The 17,720-nt window shown below is 45.3% G+C and overlaps 1 protein-coding gene across 3 annotated transcripts in view; it reads left to right on the top strand.

Annotated features, from left to right (window-relative positions):
* Nucleotides 1-8,601, top strand: part of C1H1orf94 (chromosome 1 C1orf94 homolog) — a 52,985-nt gene extending 44,384 nt beyond the window's left edge. For all 3 annotated transcript variants that reach the window (XM_016958749.4, XM_016958748.3, XM_054680990.1), the window contains 2 exons: nucleotides 1,617-1,813; nucleotides 8,148-8,601. In XM_016958749.4, coding sequence (XP_016814238.2) covers nucleotides 1,617-1,813; nucleotides 8,148-8,223 — 273 coding nt within the window. In that variant the 3' untranslated portion in view covers nucleotides 8,224-8,601. The remainder of the gene's footprint in view (nucleotides 1-1,616; nucleotides 1,814-8,147) is intronic.
* Nucleotides 8,602-17,720: the final 9,119 nt, after the last annotated feature.

Genomic DNA, 17,720 nt, shown 5'->3' with positions numbered 1-17,720 from the left:
CGACAGCATCCATGTGAAGGGCCGGGCACATTTTAAGCAGTCAATGAGCGCTAGCCTTTGTGGATTTTTTTTTTTTTTTTTTAGATGGCGTCTCGCTCTGTTGCCCAGGCTGGAGTGCAGTGGCACAATCTTGGCTCACTGAAACCTCCGCCTCCTAGGTTCAAGCAATTCTCCTGCCTCAGCCTCCCGAGTAGCTGGGACTACAGGCATGTACCACCACGCCTGACTAATTGTTGTATTTTTGGTAGAGACAGGGTTTCACCATATTGGCCAGGCTGGTCTCAAACTCCTGACCTTGTGATCCGCCCACCTCGTCCTCCCAAAGTGCTCGGTTACAGGCGTGAGCCAATGCACCCAGCCCCCTTTGTGGATTATTTTTTAGATAAGGGTGTATGGGGTGAGAGAGGGCTGTCAGAGTGCCTGATTCCTGAGCACTTGGACCCCAGACTTGCTATTAAAGTGGAAATTCAGAAGTTTCTTCAAATTCTAACTGATACTCCCCTCAGTACACAAGAGGATAGACATCAGCTCCGTATGAGAAAAGGTTTTCTGATATTTGGAGCTGTCAGTAGTGGAATGTAGTGCTCATAAGGTAATGAGCCCCCCATCATTTAGGTATTCAAGCAGATGCTTTAGTGGTCTTTTCTTTCCTCCCTCCTTCCTTCTGCCTGTCTTTGCTTTCCTCTCTTTCCCTTTCTTGCATTCATTCATTTAACATATGTTTGTTAAGCAGTGACTGTGTCCCAGGCACTGTCTTAGGGCTGGGGAGATAGTGGTCAACAAGATGGATGAGGTCTCTTCCTTGTCGCGGCAAGATGGTGGGAGCCCCAGTTCTAGGTCGGAGTTCATCACGGGCAATCTCGGAAGCACCACTGAATTCCTGTATTTCCCTAGAGTTTGTGCTCAACCCCATTGCCTTTTTTTGCCCTTCCTCCTAGACTCACACTGTCTACTATGGCAGCCACCAGCTATGTGTGGCTATTTAAATTAGCTAAAATTAAGTATAATTCAAAACTCAGTTCCTCATGCCCATGAGCCACATTTCAAATGCTCAATTGTCGTGTGTGGCCGGTGGCTTCCATGTCACACGGCACAGATGTAGGACATTGCTGCCATCCCAGGACTTTCCACTGGGTAGGGCTGTCTCGGACTTGGAATCTGTTGAAAGGATCTCAAGAGAGATAGAAGCTAGAGCTGTGTAAATCATAACAGCTTTTTGGGGATAATGAAAGCCTTAAAAATAAACAAGGAGCTTTTGAAATGGTTATTGACAGAGGGAAAAGCTAGGCAAACAGGGAAGAGAATGGAAATAATATTGATTTGCTATTTACTATATGCCTGTCTCTCTACTTGTATCACCTGACTCTATCCCCACTAACAACGTAGATAGTATTTTCCCATTTTGCAGATGGGGAAACTGAGGCTCAGATAAATTAGGTAACTTGCCAGGCTCACTACATAAGTTGAGCCCTAGGCTTTCTCCATTCCAACATGTTGCCTTCTGTGTACCCAACAGTGACTGAGGGGCACAGGGGCTGAGACTGGGGGCAGGTGGCTGGGGTTGGAGTTGGGCTGGGGAATGGTGACCTCACCCCTCTCTTCTCTGTGACATGCAGGTGACGCCATACAACCCACAGCAGATGGGACAGCAGATCTTCCACTCTTCCTACACCCCACTGCTGAGCTACATCCCTTTTGTCCAGCCCAATTATCCCTACCCTCAGAGGACACCTCCAAAGATGTCTGCCAACCCCCGAGACCCTCCCCCAATGGCAGGAGACGGACTGCAGTACCTCTTTCCCCAAGGATATGGGTGAGTCAGCCCACACTGGGAGCCTAAGGGTATCCAGAAAGCTGGTGGGAACGGGGGCAAGTTGGGTGGGCTTACCAGAGCTTTCTTGGTATGTGTGTTCCATGGCTGTGGGGTGGGATGGGCCCTGTACCTGTGGCCGGTGGTTGTGTGGGTCCTGGAGGGACCTGGTGCAGAGATGAAGAGGGTCTGGGGCCTGGTGGGCCCCTTTTGTAGGTGCATTTCAGGTCTGGTTGCAGAAATGCAACTGCACGGTCCATAACATATGGATACCCTACTCCATAGGCAGGGGCAGTTGGTGCAATGATGCATTTGCCTTTACCCATGTGCTTGGTTACAACAGGACATGGCCAGCTAATCTCCTTAGAGCTCTCACCTCCCACTGTCCGCACCCTGATCTCCTTGCCAGGCTAATCTCCCGAACATCCCATTGACTTTGTGATGGGCCCTGCGGAAGAGCCTTCGACTGCTTATTAGGGCTGCCCACACTTTTCCACCAAGTTCCACAAACTGCAGAGGCAAGGAGCTCCTACTTCCTGGTACAGTCTGAAGGCTTAACAGCAAACAGCCAGCACAAACTCAACATTCTGGCTGAAAATTCTACTACAATTGTGCATGCTGTTGAGTCATAAATTTGTGTTTGTTTTAATATAATAATACATAGCCATTCATTCCCACCCACCAAACCTTCCACTAATATGGATGCTCCAAGGGGCAGGTGGTGCCCTGTCATTCCTGGGAATCCCAGTCTCCCGGGCACACCCTGGGGAATGGGTGCCTGGGTTTGAGAAACTCACTTTATAGGATTAAGGCCAACCTTCCCAGCCTGACAGTGATTCCCATCCTTCCACCTCCCCATCACAGAACCTCCCCATCACAGAACCTTCCCTGCAGTGCTGACCCATGTCCCCAAACTCTCATCCTTTCAATCAGTATTTTCTCCAAATAGCTTGTTGAAAGGGATAAATGCAGCAAGTGGTTTCAGTAGTCAGATCTGTTTGGGAAAAGCTGTGGGAAACAGAGATAAACAGATTTCTTAACTGTTGGAATTCTCAGATCATTTAATTTCCTAGGGTGCATGGAGAATGTTCAAGAAGGTAGTCGATAGTATTATTTAAACATGAAATCCACACCCTTTTATTTTTTTATTTTATTATTATTATTTTTTTGAGATGGAGTTTCACCCTTGTTGCCCAGGCTGGAGTGCAATGGCGTGATCTCGGCTCACTGCAATCTCCGCCTCCCAGGTTCAAGCGATTATCTCGCCTCAGCCTTCCGAGTAGCTGGGATTACAGGCGTCCACCACCACACCCAGCTAATTTTTGTATTTTTAGTAGAGACGGGGTTTCACCATGTTGGCCAGGCTGGTCTCAAACTCCTGACCTCAGGTAATCTGCCTGCCTCGGCCTCCCAAAGTGCTGGGATTACAGCCATAAGCCACCATGCCGAGCATCCACATCCTTTTAAAAAAAATATTTCCTTCCTTCCTTCCTTCCTTCCTTCCTTCCTTCCTTCCTTCCTTCCTTCCTTCCTTCCTTCTTTCCTCCCTCCCTCCCTCTTTTCCTTTCTCCCTCCCTTTCTCTTCCTTTCTCTTGTAGAGTATATCATGGTGTGTTCTACCTAACACACCCTGGGAAACGCTGTGTTAACACATGTAGTTAATTTGAATTTAGCCTGCAGGGGACCTATAGATGAATAGGACATGCTTCTTCCCTTCAGAGAACTGAGAGCAGATGAAATGTGGGCACAACAATGTTAGTGCCCTGGCAAAGTGAAAACCATCAAAGTGGCCCGAGGACAGAGGCAGAATCCCTGCAGCGGGGGAGGTTCCAGTGAGCAGCGCTGGGAGGAGGGCATTCCAGGCAGGAGGAGCAAGGCCCTCAGATGGGAAAGCAAGTGGCAAGCTGGAGGCCTGGGGAATAAAGGAGTCTGGCTGAAGCATTAGATTTGTCTCTGAAAAAGGTGGAAAATAGGATTGGAAAAGGGAGGTTGAGACTGGATTATGAAAGGCTTTGGACTGCTAGGCCTGGGGATCCAGGGAAGATTTATGCACATCAGAGTGAATTGATGGGCTGGAAGTAAGAGAAAGAGGAAGCAGGATAGGGTGTGGTCTAGAGGTGGCTCTAGGGGCCTATGGGACAGATTATCATCCCCTGGAGGTGAGAATAGAGACCCAGACAAGCCCCCTGCAGGTTGGCCAACTTCCCACATTCTGTGCTGTGACTCTGGGCTCTGGGAAGATAGACTTGCTGTAGGAGATAGCCCTGGCTGTGTCTGGGAGGGAGGGTGGTCTCAATGTCTCCTCAGTCAGCTTTCGGGAACCACCGACCGGGAGCTGTGAGACCAGAAGGTTGAGACCTGGTCTCCACAGGTCTGCAGAGGTTGGAGGAGAGGGAAGGCAGCCCGAGGAAGGAGCAGCCTGAGAAGTGAGAGACAGCCTGGGGAAAGCCAGAGACAGTGGAGGCAAAGAGAAGGATGAGGAGAAGGAGCAGGGTGGACTGGCATTCTGAGAGACTGGGGAGACCAGGACCATGAGGTCAGAAAAATAATGTAAGCGGTGCAAGCCTGAGTACCCAGAGGGGATGATCTGTTCATTCAAAAAATATTGATCCAGCACCTTGTATGTGCCTGGCACTGTTGTAGACACCAGGGATAATGAAGTGAACGAGAAAAAGGTTTTCCTTCTCTTAAGGAGCTTTCATTCTAGAAGGAGAAATGGACAATAAGGAGATAAACAGGCAAGCATGCAAGGCCAGGTCCTCAGGATATGGGTTGGGGTGGGGAGAAGAATCAAGGGCAGCCTCTTGAGCCAAGATCTAAATGAGATGAGAGAATGAACCACACATACATTTCGGGGATGAGCCTCTGGGCAGAAATAATAGAAAGTGCAAGGGCTCCGAGGTGGGAACCTGTGGCTGCAGCACAAACAGTGAGGGAGGGAGTGCATGGAATTAAAATAAGAGGTAGCCAGGGCCAGACTAGACAGGGCCTGGTAGGCATGGCTAGAAGTCTTGTTTCAGGAGCAGTGGAAAACCATGTAGGCTTTTAAATTGATGAGGACATGTTCTAATCTTCTATATAAAACAGATCACATTGGTCAATGTCTGAAGAATGGACTATGAGGGTAAGAGCTGAGGCAGGGGAGTAGGCTAGAGCTTTATAGTTGAGCAAGAGGCATTGGTGGGATGGATAAAGGCAGTGACCCTGGGAAAGTGGGCATGTGAAAAGATCTGTGATGTGTTATTTTCTTGCTAGAATTGGTGGGACATGATGATGGTTGAATGTGTGATGAGGGAAAGGGGAAAGTCAAACAAATTCCTTGGTTTTTGACTTGTGCAACTGGAGCAGCAGCAATGCCAAAACACTAAGGTCATTGGGCCAGGCACAGTGGCTCACGCCTGTAATCCCAGCACTTTGGGAGACCAAGGTGGGTGGATCACTTGAGGTCAGGAGTTCGAGACCAGCCTGGCCAAGATGGTAAAACCCCATCTCTACTAAAAATACACAAATTAGCTGGGCATAATCGTGGGTGCCTGTAATCCCAGCTACTCGGGAGGCTGAGGCAAGAGAATTGCTTGAGCCAGGGAGGCAGAGGTTGCAGTGAGCCGAGATCATGCCATTGTACTCCAGCCTGGGTGACAGAGCAAGACTCCATCTCAAAAACAAAACAAAATAAAACAAACAAACAAACAAAAAACAAAAAACGACCAAGGTCATGATGACTACAGTAAGGATCTGTTTACCAAGAGTCAGTCTTAGACATGTGAAAATTGAGAATGTCATTAGACAGATGGGTGGAGCTATGGATTGGTAGGTGCATATAGGAGTCTGGAACTCAGGGGAGAGGTTGGGGCTGGTAATACATTTGGGAGCCATTCGCATATACATGATATTTCAAGGCATGGGATGGGATGGGATGAGATGGCCCAAAATACACAAGTATAGAGAAGAGAAGAGATCCAAGGGCTGAGCCTTGAGACTTCCAGCATGTAGAGGCTGCGGAGATGTGGAGGAACCAGCAAAGATTCTGTGAATAAGTAGGACTATCTAGTGAGGTGGGGAAAAAAATGGGAAAGTGGAGTGCAGGAAGCCAAGTGAAGAAAGTGCTTCCTGAACGAAGTGCTGGTGTTGGGGTGGTGACGCGAGGTGCTGATGGAACAAGATCAAGGTGAGGCTGCACCTGGCTGGGGAGAATGCATGGGCCTAAGCAGAGAGTTCAGTGTGGAAGACAAGGATGGTCAGCAGAAAAGGTGGAATCAAGAGACAAAACTGTGTGAAGGAGAGAGGAAGGAGTGAGAGGCTTCCATGTCCTCAGGGAAGAAGTAGAGCCCTCCCCTCTGCCAAGTCAATTTGCACACATTCATCAGGGTGGAATAACCATACAATTTATCTTCCAAGCAAGAATAAATTTGAGAGTTAAAAGGAGTACAGATAATAATTATATCAGGCCAGACACGGTGGCTCACAACTGTATTCCCAGCACTTTGGGAGGCCAAGGCAGGTGGATCACCTGAGGTCAGGAGTTTGAGACCAGCCTGGCCAACACAGTGAAACCCCATCTCTACCAAAAATACAAAAAATTAGCCGGGTGTGATGGTGCACACATGTAGTCCCAACTACTGGGGAGAATGAGGCACAAGAATCGCTTGGACCTGGGAAGCAGAGATTGCGGTGAGTCAAGATCATGCCACTGCACTCCAGCCTGGGTGACAGAGTAAGACTCTGTTTCAAATAAATGAAACTATAAAATAATTATGCCAGAAATACCAACATAGAGGCCGGCCCAGGCATACCAGGACATATGTTCATCCTACTCAACAGGCAACTCAAGCTCCTCCTCCTCCAGGAAGCATTACTTGTTAACTCTTGTCCACACAGATTGCTCCTCTTCCTGGCCCTCTAGCGTACATACTGTCTAGATCATGCCAGTGGCCGTTGATCTGATCAGAAGTTCTCAACCTGGAGGACCTAGCTGCATGTGTGCCAATCAGATATGAGCTGTGTCATGATCATTGTTGATTACTGATAATTGTTAAATACTGAAGTATGGGTTACAGCCTTTATTTTGTAAGTCAGAGTGGAATGCAGGGTATCCCTATAATAACATCATTACGATTTCTGAATGATCTTCCAATATGATTTCTGAAAGAGAGAAACATAGGTGGGGTTACCGCTGGCATGGATTGCTTATGAGGCACCCACATTGTGTCAGGTCCTGGGCACATGATATGAAATAGGTAAAGTCTGTGCTCTCTTGGCACTTATTTTAGTGAGAAGCTAGTGAGACAACCCAGCCTAACTTGCCTATGGAGACTCAGTGAGCAAGAGACAGAGTTAGCTGCTGAGGCACTACAAATGAATGCCGTGGTCTATTTCCATTGCTTCTTCCCTCCTCTGCCCCCGCTTTTTGTTTCATCAATTCATAGAAGGGTACCATGAATGTGAATCTCTTCTGTAATATGCATCTGCCCAGCTGAAAAGTGATTGAGAATCCCAGGATTAGATTAAGTCTAGCCATTTGCTCTACTGTAATTTGTATTGAGTTCTGTTCCCATTCATTCAAAGTATCTGAGCAGATGGGTGAAGAAATTACAGTAGGATTCCAGAAGTGTGAGTAAATGATTCCATCTGGAGAGGTCAGGGAAGTCTTCACAGAGGAGATGGCTTTTGAACTCTATTTTGAAGTATGGATAGGAGTGTGCCAGGGAGAAAAGGAGAGGCGTGTGCATTTCTGCTCTTAGACGGTGAGGCTCACGTCTTAACTCTCCCTTCCCTGAGGGTCTGGCAAAGCCCTAGGCACTCAGTGATGTCTCAATGCTTACTTCTGAGTCAGGGATGGAGTGAAGGGCCTGATTTAGCTTAGTGCTGGAAGGGGAGGAGGGACTCTGGGATTGTCCAGCCCCGAAGACCTTATGCTGGACTTGCCTCTAAGTTCTCTGATGTTGTAGATTTTCCTGAGGGACATGTCTGGTCCTCTAAGGCAGGTAGAGTGGTCACAGGAATACAGGTAAGATGCTTAGGTCCAGAGAGGGTCCCTGTTCTATGGGTCTTGGGCAGGGAGAGAGTGTAGGCTCCATTGAAACAATCTTTACAGGCTCCCAGGGACTTCCTGATCCAAGTAAGCATAAGGAGAAGCGCTTGATTGTCCTCTAATTGTATTATTTTAATATTTTACTTTCCCAGGGCCAAAGCCTTTCTTATGCCAAAGCCTTTACCCTCCAAGCCTGTCATGGTCTTCACTGTTTCTGACAACCATAAAATTAATATATATATTTTTCTAATTCTCTCCGATAACATTAGGAATCTCATCATGGCTTCCACCCTCCCTCTCTTCCAGGTTCGGCTCGACATCCGGAGGGCCCTTGATGCACAGCCCCTATTTTTCCTCCAGTGGGAATGGCAGAAACTTTTAGATCTCCTCTTCTCCCTTCTCCTCCCTTAGCCCTTGGATCAGGACTAGGGGCTCTGATTTTTGGATTCTGCAAAAGCTTGGTATGAAGTTTGGAAAGGCAAGGTTCTGACCAGGTCACAGACAAAACAGCAAGACCAGATTCATCTATTGGCCAACACTGACACAAAAATAGCCCTCCTCACACATGGCACAAGCTACACACACACACACACACACACACACACGACCCTCATATTCATACTTGCTTGCTCAACCACTTATGCATCTGTATTTAGCTAACATGAGTGATTTTTGTTTTTGTTTTTGTTGGTAAAATAGAAGTAAGACACTTAATTTTAGAAAGTTTGTATTTTATGATAAAAGTATGAGCTGCTTGAAATGGAGTGTGCCTGTTTATTTTTGTGGTGTTCTGCGTAATCTTTACCTCTCATTTTCCCCACGAGACTCAGCGTTTACTCAGGGCATGAAAGGAGACCACAGGCTGGAGTCCTCAGAGTGCTGCTATCTAAATATTGGACCTCAGGGATCATAAGTGAGAGGGCTTATCTCTTTTCCCCTGTGATCCACTCACCTCTCAACATCCCAGTGTATGCATCTCAGGAAGGGACATCATAAACGGAATGCACTCTGTCCTATCCCAAGTGGAAGTTTTCCATAAAAAGTCTCTTTTGGACAAATGATTGGGAAATGTAGCCTGGAAAACAATTTCAAAATTGATGCTAAATGTGGCAGACTATATCCAATGATTGTACATCAGTACCAAGATAGAGGTCAATGTCAAAACTGCACCTAATGGTGGCATCCTTAGACCTGTCTTGTTCAACTCTTACCAATGACTCGAATAAGGACATTGAAAGCAACTTGATCACATTGATGGAGGACATGAGTCTGGGAAGAGGAGACAGCCTGGATCTGTGACAGCACACATTCTTTAACTCTTCTGTTGCACCCCGTTGGCAGACATCGCTAATCAGCTCTGTCATTCTATCCCCCTGAGCTTGGACAAAGCTACAGAGTCATTCTTCTTGTGGTGCCCCAGGCAGCTGTCACTGATCAGAGTTGGTCTATGAAATGAAACCCATGTAACATGTGTAAACAGGAATTAATGTAAGGATACTGTTTGCACTATGCACAATGTAAAGATACTCTATGCACATCCAGGTTGGACCAGCATTCTCAGTTCTGACCTGCTCTATTACCAACCTGGTTATTCACCTGGAATTTGAACCCCACCCTGGCTGAGGTCAGCAAGAGACAGTCTGGGGAACATTAGGAGTCCTAATCAAGATAGCAATGAGAGACTGGGGGTCTGGAAGTCACCAGTGTCTCAGGGTGGGCCTAAGTCCAGTGCCCACGGGAGCATTTCTTTTGCTCTCACAGTGTAACCCCATCGGCCTCACTGGTCTTTCTTTCTGGGTCCCTGGAAACCAATTTCTCTCCCAAGTTCCCTCAAGACTTATGCCTTCTTACATTCTTCATGGCATAAGTCTAGGATTCCCTGGAAGTCCTTCAACTCCCTTCCCCAATGCTGGACCCTACTTTGGGCATTTCTTGTTTCTTCTTGATAGCCTTGGTTAACAGTCTGTCCCAAAGGTCTTTCTTATATTGTACTTCTAGGTATTGATCCAGGCTAGACTATAATTTGCCACCCTCCCTTGATCTCAGCATGTTGGGAAACAGGAGACAGTAAAAGAAAAATTATGGGTTTGCCTTTGGCCAGACTTGGCTTCTTAGCTGCTTTCCAACTATGACTTAGGGCACAGAACTTAACTTCTCTAAACCTCTTTTCCATGATTGGCCATATTAAGAGTTGTGAGGATTAAAAGATAATGTAGACTTAATATAAACTTTGAATTTTGAGGATTAAAAGATAATGTAGACTTAATATAAACTTTGTCTATTTAACATAGACTTGTGGCTTTAAGATGGTGGAGTAAAGATGTTTCTTTTCCTCTTCTCTTGAAACTTACCCCCAAATAACAAGAAGAACAAGTAAACCTGTATGAACTCTATCCTCAATAAAACTCGGAGAAGTTGGCAATCCCATCCCATATACAAAGGCAGAAATGGGATGGAGGAAAGGTAAATTCCTTAGCAGAACAGAGGAAGATCACATGGAAATGCCTGCCAAAGGAAATATCAACAAGAAGCTAGCCATTTCTCCTGCAGAGCCCTGATGGTCCTGGAATTGGAGGTGCCAGGTGCTAGACTCCATGGAAGGTGGGGCTAGGAAGAGGTGAAAGCAACCTGGCCCCACAAAGCCAAAGGCCATGGCCAGTTCTGTAGGAGACAGGAGGCATTTTCTCAGGAGAAAGGTACAGACCATGCATAAGGACTGTGGAGATGAGGCCCCAGATGGAAAATCGGAATCAAGTGAAATACACATACACTCCTCAGTGCCAGCAGCTAGGCTTTAACCAAGAAGCAGAGGTTTGGAAGGTCCTCTAGGGAAGCTGAATTTCCCCAAGGCATTTGGAGGTACCAGTGAAAATTACCCTATGATTAATGTCCTTTTACAAAGAGCTTCCAATAAACTTTTTAGAGCAGTCTCCACCAAGAAGGAAATAAATCAAAGATAAGAAGGAACTAAGGAGAGACAGACCATAATAGTCTAAGGGAGATAAGGTAGTACATTTTTAAAATAAGGACAATATGCCATACGCTTATTTTTAAAAATCAGAACAAGAAAGTGTTTTTGGAAATTAAAACAATGATAGCTGATGTAATTTTTTAAGTGAAAGGGCTGGAAGTTAACATCAGAGAGATCTCATGAAAGGAGAATAAAGACATAAGGGTGGGTTATAGGAGATAAAAGATAAGCAAATGAGAGGACCAGTCCAGGAGAACCAATATCCGGCTAAGGGACATTCTAGGCAACAGAGTGAAAATCAAGGGGATGGAAATACTAATGAAAAACATAAAAGAAAATCCCCCAGATTGAAAGGCCCAAACAAGTGCTCAGCAAAGTGAAAGAAGGTGTACATTGAAGACTATCCCTATGAAATTTCAGAAGAGCAAGGATAAAGACAAGATTCTAAAATTTCCCAAAAAACCAACTGACATACAAATGCTCAAGAACCAAAATGGCATCAGAGTTCTCAACAGTAACACTGGCACCTAGAACATCCTGAAACAAAGGCAACAGAACTTCGAGTGGAAATAATTTTCGACCGAGAATTCTGAATCCAAACTCTGCCCTGTGAAGGTAGAATAAGATGTTTTCAGATATGAAAAGTCTCAAAAAATTGACCACCCTGCACATCTGTCAGGAAGCTAAGGGAAGATGCACTCCACTGAGACAAGTGGGTAAACAAAGAAGGAAGACATGGAATCCAGGAATCAGGTATTCAATGTGGAGGGAGGCTAAGGAGATTCCTGGGGTGACGGAAAAGGAATGCCTTCACTCAGGAGCCATGAAACAGGGCCTCTGAGAGCCACCACCACCAGTCCAGATGTGAGTAGGAAGTTGGTGAGCTCCAGAAGAGAGGCATATCAGTGGGGGCTGGGGAAGGGCTGGAGAAAAAAAATGATAGATGATTCTGACAGAGTTGATTCTGTGGAAAATTGTATTAAGAGTTGTTTTATAGCAGTTGGTGGGGGTGGGAAGCTTTGACTATAAATTCAAATTAAAAAAGGAACAATTGTTATTAACTCAGCAGTGAACAGTATTTACCTGGTCACAACAATAAAAAGTTCAAATATAGATTTAACAAAAAATGGTGATAACTTATAACCACGGTGGGAGGATGAAGGTGCAGAGAGGGTGTGAATAGAGCTAAAATCCTCATTTATCATAATAGAAAGGCAGGAGGTAATATCTAAAATGGATGATACCAGAGATAGTGGAATTCATATAATTATCTAGACATCTGGAGATAAACACCAAGATAAACAGCCAAGAGATTTAGGGGGATTGATTTGTGGGGGAAGACGGTGCAGGAATCACTGCCTTGTTTGTAAGTCTTTTTAGCACTGTTTGGCTTTTAAACTATGTGTATGCATTATTTTAATAAAAATAAAGATTTATTTAAAAGAGAGAGAAGTTGCATGTAGAACACTAATATGATGCTTGGCACATGGTAGGTATCAAAAATGCTTGTTGAATTGTATCAAGCTACCTTCTTTTTTTTCTTTCTTTTTTTTTTTTTTTTTTTTTTTGAGACGGAGCCTCGCTCTGTCGCCCTGGCTGGAGTGCAGTGGCGCGATCTTGGCTCACTGCAAGCTCCGCCTCCCGAGTTCACGCCATTCTCCTGCCTCAGCCTCCCCAGCAGCTGGGACTACAGGCGCCCGCCACCACGCCCGGCTAATCTTTTTGTATTTTTAGTAGAGACGGGGTTTCACCATGTTAGCCAGGAGGGTCTCCATCTCCTGACCTTGTGATCTGCCCGCCTTGGACTCCCAAAGTGCTGGGATTACAGGTGTGAGCCACCGCGCCTGGCCTCAAACTGCCTTCTGACACAGATAGAGCCCACTGCCCCAGCTCTCATCCCAGGATGTTTGAGAATCAGATTCTCAGAAGTCCTTAGAAACTTTTTTCTCAAGAAATTCTTATGGAGAAAATTTAGTTGGAGGGGGGGCCTAGAGCCAATGGCCAATGCTTTTCCAACACATTGCAACCCTGACTCTGCTCACCTCTCAGGGAACTCCAGAAATAGTTATAGTTGAAGAATAATGGGAACAGGGACCCTCAGTGCTTTTCCTGATCCAGCGTCATGAAGTCTGGATGGGACTGAAAACTCCCAACTCTTCTCAGCTCTTCTCTGGGTTCCTTCAAACCCACCTTCCCCCACCCGATGCATTCAGCGCACAGTCACTGAAAACGTATCCTTAGGGATACAGCAGTGGGCAAGACAGACACAGTGCCTGACCCTGTGAATTTTTAAGCACAGATACTCAATCATAGTCACTGTGAAAGGTGATAAGGTTACCAAAGGCACACACTGGGAGCTATGAGAGCACATATCAGGATGATCCAATCCAGTTCAGAGGGTCAGATAAGTGATGTCTGCTTCTTTTTTTTGTTTTTTTTTTGAGATGGAGTCTCGCTCTGTTGCCAGGCTGGAGTGCAGTGGCGCAATCTCAGCTCGCTGCAACCTCTGCCTCCTGGGTTCGGGTTCAAGTGATTCTCCTGCCTCAGCCTTTCGAGTAGCTGGGACTACAGGCGTGTGCCACCACACCCAGCTAATTTTTGTAATTTTAGTACAGACAGGTTTTCACCATGGTGGCCAGGATGGTCTCGATCTCTTGACCTCGTGATCTGCCCGCCTCAGCCTCCCAAAGTGCTGGGATTACAGGCGTGAGCCACCGTGCCAGGCCAAGTGATGTCTGCTCTTTTAACATTCCTGGTCCTTGCAGTGAATTCCCATGTGACATGTTTTCGAGTTGTAAGCCTCTAGTTTTCTTCCTGGACACACTCTATTTGTGAATTTCTCTCTCTCTTTTTTATTTTAGAAGGAGCCTCGCTGTGTCCCCCAGGCTTGAGTGCAGTGGCACGATCTCAGCTCACTGCAACCTCCACCTCCCGTGTTCAAGCAATTCTCCTGTCTCAGCCAACTAGCTAGGACTATAAGCACACACCACCACACCTGGTTAATTTTTGTATTTTCAGTAGAGATGGGGTTTCCCCATATTGGTCAGACTGGTCTCAAACTCCTGACCTCAGGTGATCCACCCATCTCGGCCTCCTAAAGTGCTGGGATTACAGGTGTGAGCCACCGAGCCCAGCCTATTTGTGAACCTTAACACTAACAGTGGTGTTTATATAGTTTAAGCAAGTTGAGGAGTAGCATTTTGTGGGAGTTCTAGAAATACTTCATAAAATAATACCAGCTACTAATCATCAAGCACTTACAATGGAACAGGCACAGTGCTATATACATCACCTTTATTATCTAATGTTCATAATAACCCTGTGAGATATATATTTATTACAGATGCAGAAACTAAGGTTCACAGTGAGTATCTTGTTTCAGGTCATGCAGTGAGCCAACATTCTTACCCACTTTTCCTGGTCCTTCCCTGTTTCTCGTAACACAGCCCGCAGTGAATGAACTTTGTTGGAACTTATACCATATGGTTCATGGCTATTAAATTTTCAGACAACTAAGACTTCTGAGTCATTTTCCAGTATGAGCCGGTGTCATAAGAAAGTAGGAGGCAGGGGCCGAGGAGGTCAGGGAAGCAGCGGTGGATTCTCCATAAGAAAGGGAGAGGTCACCTGAAGCAGAGAAATCAGCTCTCAGCCTTCAAACTCCTCCTCCAGGGCTTCAAATCCTTCTCCCAGCCTCCCTCCTTTGGGAGGACTTCCTCAGTCCTGTGTTACACATTCCTCCGTACTACAGAGATTGTCGATTGGTACCAAATATGCATTCCCTCTTTCTCCTTAGTAAAGGAACCCCACTTTCAGAGTGACACATGGCCTTCCAGAATATGTGACTTACTTACAGCCAAATGGGATGTAAGCAGAAGTGTTCTGTGTGGTTTCTGGAGGTGGAGGCCTCATGATGAGGTTGGTAGAGCAACCAACCTCAAGAAGGAACTGGGCCTCTTAGTACCTTTGAGATTGTGGAATGGCCAAACCAACCCTCCCACAAGGGAGTGCCTATCCCTAGGTTTTGTTTACATGAGAGGAAAGTGAATGCTTTTTAAAAGCTACTGTAATTTTGGGTTTCTTTTTTTTCTTTTTTTTTTTTTTTTTTGAGATGGAGTCTCGCTCTGTCACCAGGCTGGAGTGCAGTGGCGCAATCTCGGCTCACGGCTCACTGCAACCTCTGACTCCCTGGTTCAAGCGATTCTCCTGCCTCAGCATCCCAAGTAGCTGGGATTACAGGCACACACCCAGCTAATTTTTGTATTTTTAGTCGAGATGGGGTTTCACCATGTTGGCCAGGATCGTCTCGATTGCCTGACCTCATGACCCACCCACCTTGGCCTCCCAAAGTGCTGGGATTATAGGCATGAGCCACAGCATCCGACCCCTAATTGACATTTTAAAATGAAGTAACACTATTCCTTCAAGAAGACCTTCCTCTTTTTGCTACCAGATGTTCTTCAGATTAGGCAATGTTCATCCATCCATTTATCCATCCATTCTTCCATTCACCCATCTTTGTATTTATTCATCCAATTATTTAGTAGATAATTATTGAATGCCTCCCTTGTACCCGGCATTGGTCTAGGTGCTGAGTTACATAGGTAAACAGTCATATGCTCTGCCCTCACAGAGCTAACTATCTTGCAAGAAAGAAGAAAGACTTCAACAAAGAAAGCTTTCCTTGCCACAAACACATTGTCCAGACATTACCAAAAGGAGAAAGAGATAATGTTGACTTGGTGGGGTCAAGCTCATAAATGAAACATATTTGTCATTTGCTTCACTTTACAAGGAGATAAACAGTCCTAGAGAATGCAAAGGTGGCCTATCTATATTTTCCAGCATTGCATCTTTTTGTCCAATAAATGGGGCCAAGTCCCCACTATCAGTCAGGGCCCAGGCATGAGACAGAAGTGACTTCAATTATTTCAATAGAAAGAATTTAATATATATAATGGTTAGGTCTGTATTGAAAAGCTGAAAAGGCATAAAAAGAATTCCAAGGGTATTGCAGAAGTAGCAACTGCAGGAAGCAGCTGCTGCCCAAAGAGAAGAGGGTGTAATGATTAAAACTTAAAAGGCTGGAGGAGGAGCCTCGAGGAGCTGATGTCTAGATCTGGGAAGCAGGGGCTCTTTGGCTGATGTTAGTGTCTCTGGGCACACAGGAGGGCTTTATGGAGTAGGGACCCATTCTCTGAGGAGAAGGCACATTGAGGCTGGTTTTGCAAGTTTGCAAGTGTTGGGAAAATGGTAAACTGGGTGTAACTATTGCTATTGGAAAAAATTGCTATTGCTAGGTTGATGTTGACCAGCATAGGAGCCAAATGGGACCAAATAATCCCTTCTTCCTCCTCCAGCCTCTAGTGCCCCTTATTGGTAGAGCCTGACAGGGAACCAGAAGGCAAAGCAAAAATATGGCATACAGAGTTTCAGGAGCACTGGGAATGTGTTTGAAGCCAAGTAACTGGCCTGATAACTAGAAAACCTTCAGTTATAGGCTGAAGGTTTGTGTCCTCCCAAAACTTATATGTTGAAGTCTTCACCCATAGTGTGATGGTATCTAGAGATGGGACCCATGGAGGTAATTAGGATTGGACGAAGTCCTGTTAGGTCCTATTAGATTAGATGGGTTTAGTGTCCTTATAGGAAGAGCCAACAGAAAGCTTACTCTCTCTCCCAAAGAAGAGGTCATGTGAGCACAGAGCGAGATCAAGCCACCTACGTGCCAAGAAAGGAGGCCTCAGAATAAAACCTACTTGCTGGCACCTTGATCTTGGTCTTCCCAGCCTTCAGAACTGTGAGAAATAAATTCTTGTCATTTAAGCCACCCAGTCTATACTATTTTGTTAGGGCAGCCCAAGCAGACTAAGATATTCTCCAATAACCTTGACATGGGAACTTTTGAAGGTTTGTGGAATGCTCTGAAGTTATCAAATGTGGAAGTGAATTATCTCCAAGAGTTATCTTCTGAGACTCATCTCCACCAGTTCACAAGCATACCAAGCCTTAGAGAAGAGTGTGTGTATGTTCCTGGAAATTAACATTCCCTGGACAAAACATTTTTGTACAATGTTTCTCCAAATCCTCTTCATTCTTCAGAAATTGCCTGTTGTCCTTCAGGAATCACCCCAGGAAGCAGGGAGGCTGGGTGGGGGAAGATCAAAAACTATTAATCAACAGACAAGTCCTCTTCTTGCTGCATCATAAAGTCTTAAGGCTTAGCTTCAGCAGTTTATTAAATTACCAGAACGCCAAGAAAAATAGCTTTAATAACACATTTCTCCCTATCTATTATTTTTTTATAACCCAGAGTGGAGAATTAAAAGGCTCCCTACCATTTAAAATAGCATTTTTAAAATTAAAATGAACATGTTAGAGGAATTTTTTTAACTCAAAAAAGAAGCCATTGATTCAGGATGTGATTACTCTAAGCTGAAATTTTATGGCTAAATCTTTGTGTGGTGTAAAGAAAGGAGGAGAAATGGTTTTCCTTGAAAGGTTTAAAAGTATATTAATTAGAACAGGTGGATGGGCATGTCACTTTGTCCTCTCACGTGGTTTAGTGTTACAAATACTATTTTCAAGAATTATGATGTTGAAGTAGCTGAGATAGAGATACTGTGTAGAGACTAGCTGGCCACCCAAATGGGGCCTTGAGAGGATCAGAGCCACAGTAAAGTGCCCTCAGCTCAGGTTCTGCTTCTGAGTTTTGCAAATTTGAAAACTTTATCAGATACTCAGAACTGACCTAATTCACAGGTTAATGCATAAACCCAACTGTAATTTATTTCTAATGAGAGACTCCTCAATATTTTTTTTTTTTTTTTTGAGATGGAGTCTCGCTCTGTTGCCCAGGCTGGAGTGGAGTGGCATGATCTTGGCTCACTGCAATCTCCGCCTCCCAG

The sequence above is a fragment of the Pan troglodytes genome, chromosome 1, assembly GCF_028858775.2.
Source record: "Pan troglodytes isolate AG18354 chromosome 1, NHGRI_mPanTro3-v2.0_pri, whole genome shotgun sequence".
NCBI lineage: Eukaryota > Metazoa > Chordata > Mammalia > Primates > Hominidae > Pan > Pan troglodytes.
This window is presented reverse-complemented; position numbering and strand designations above follow the sequence as displayed.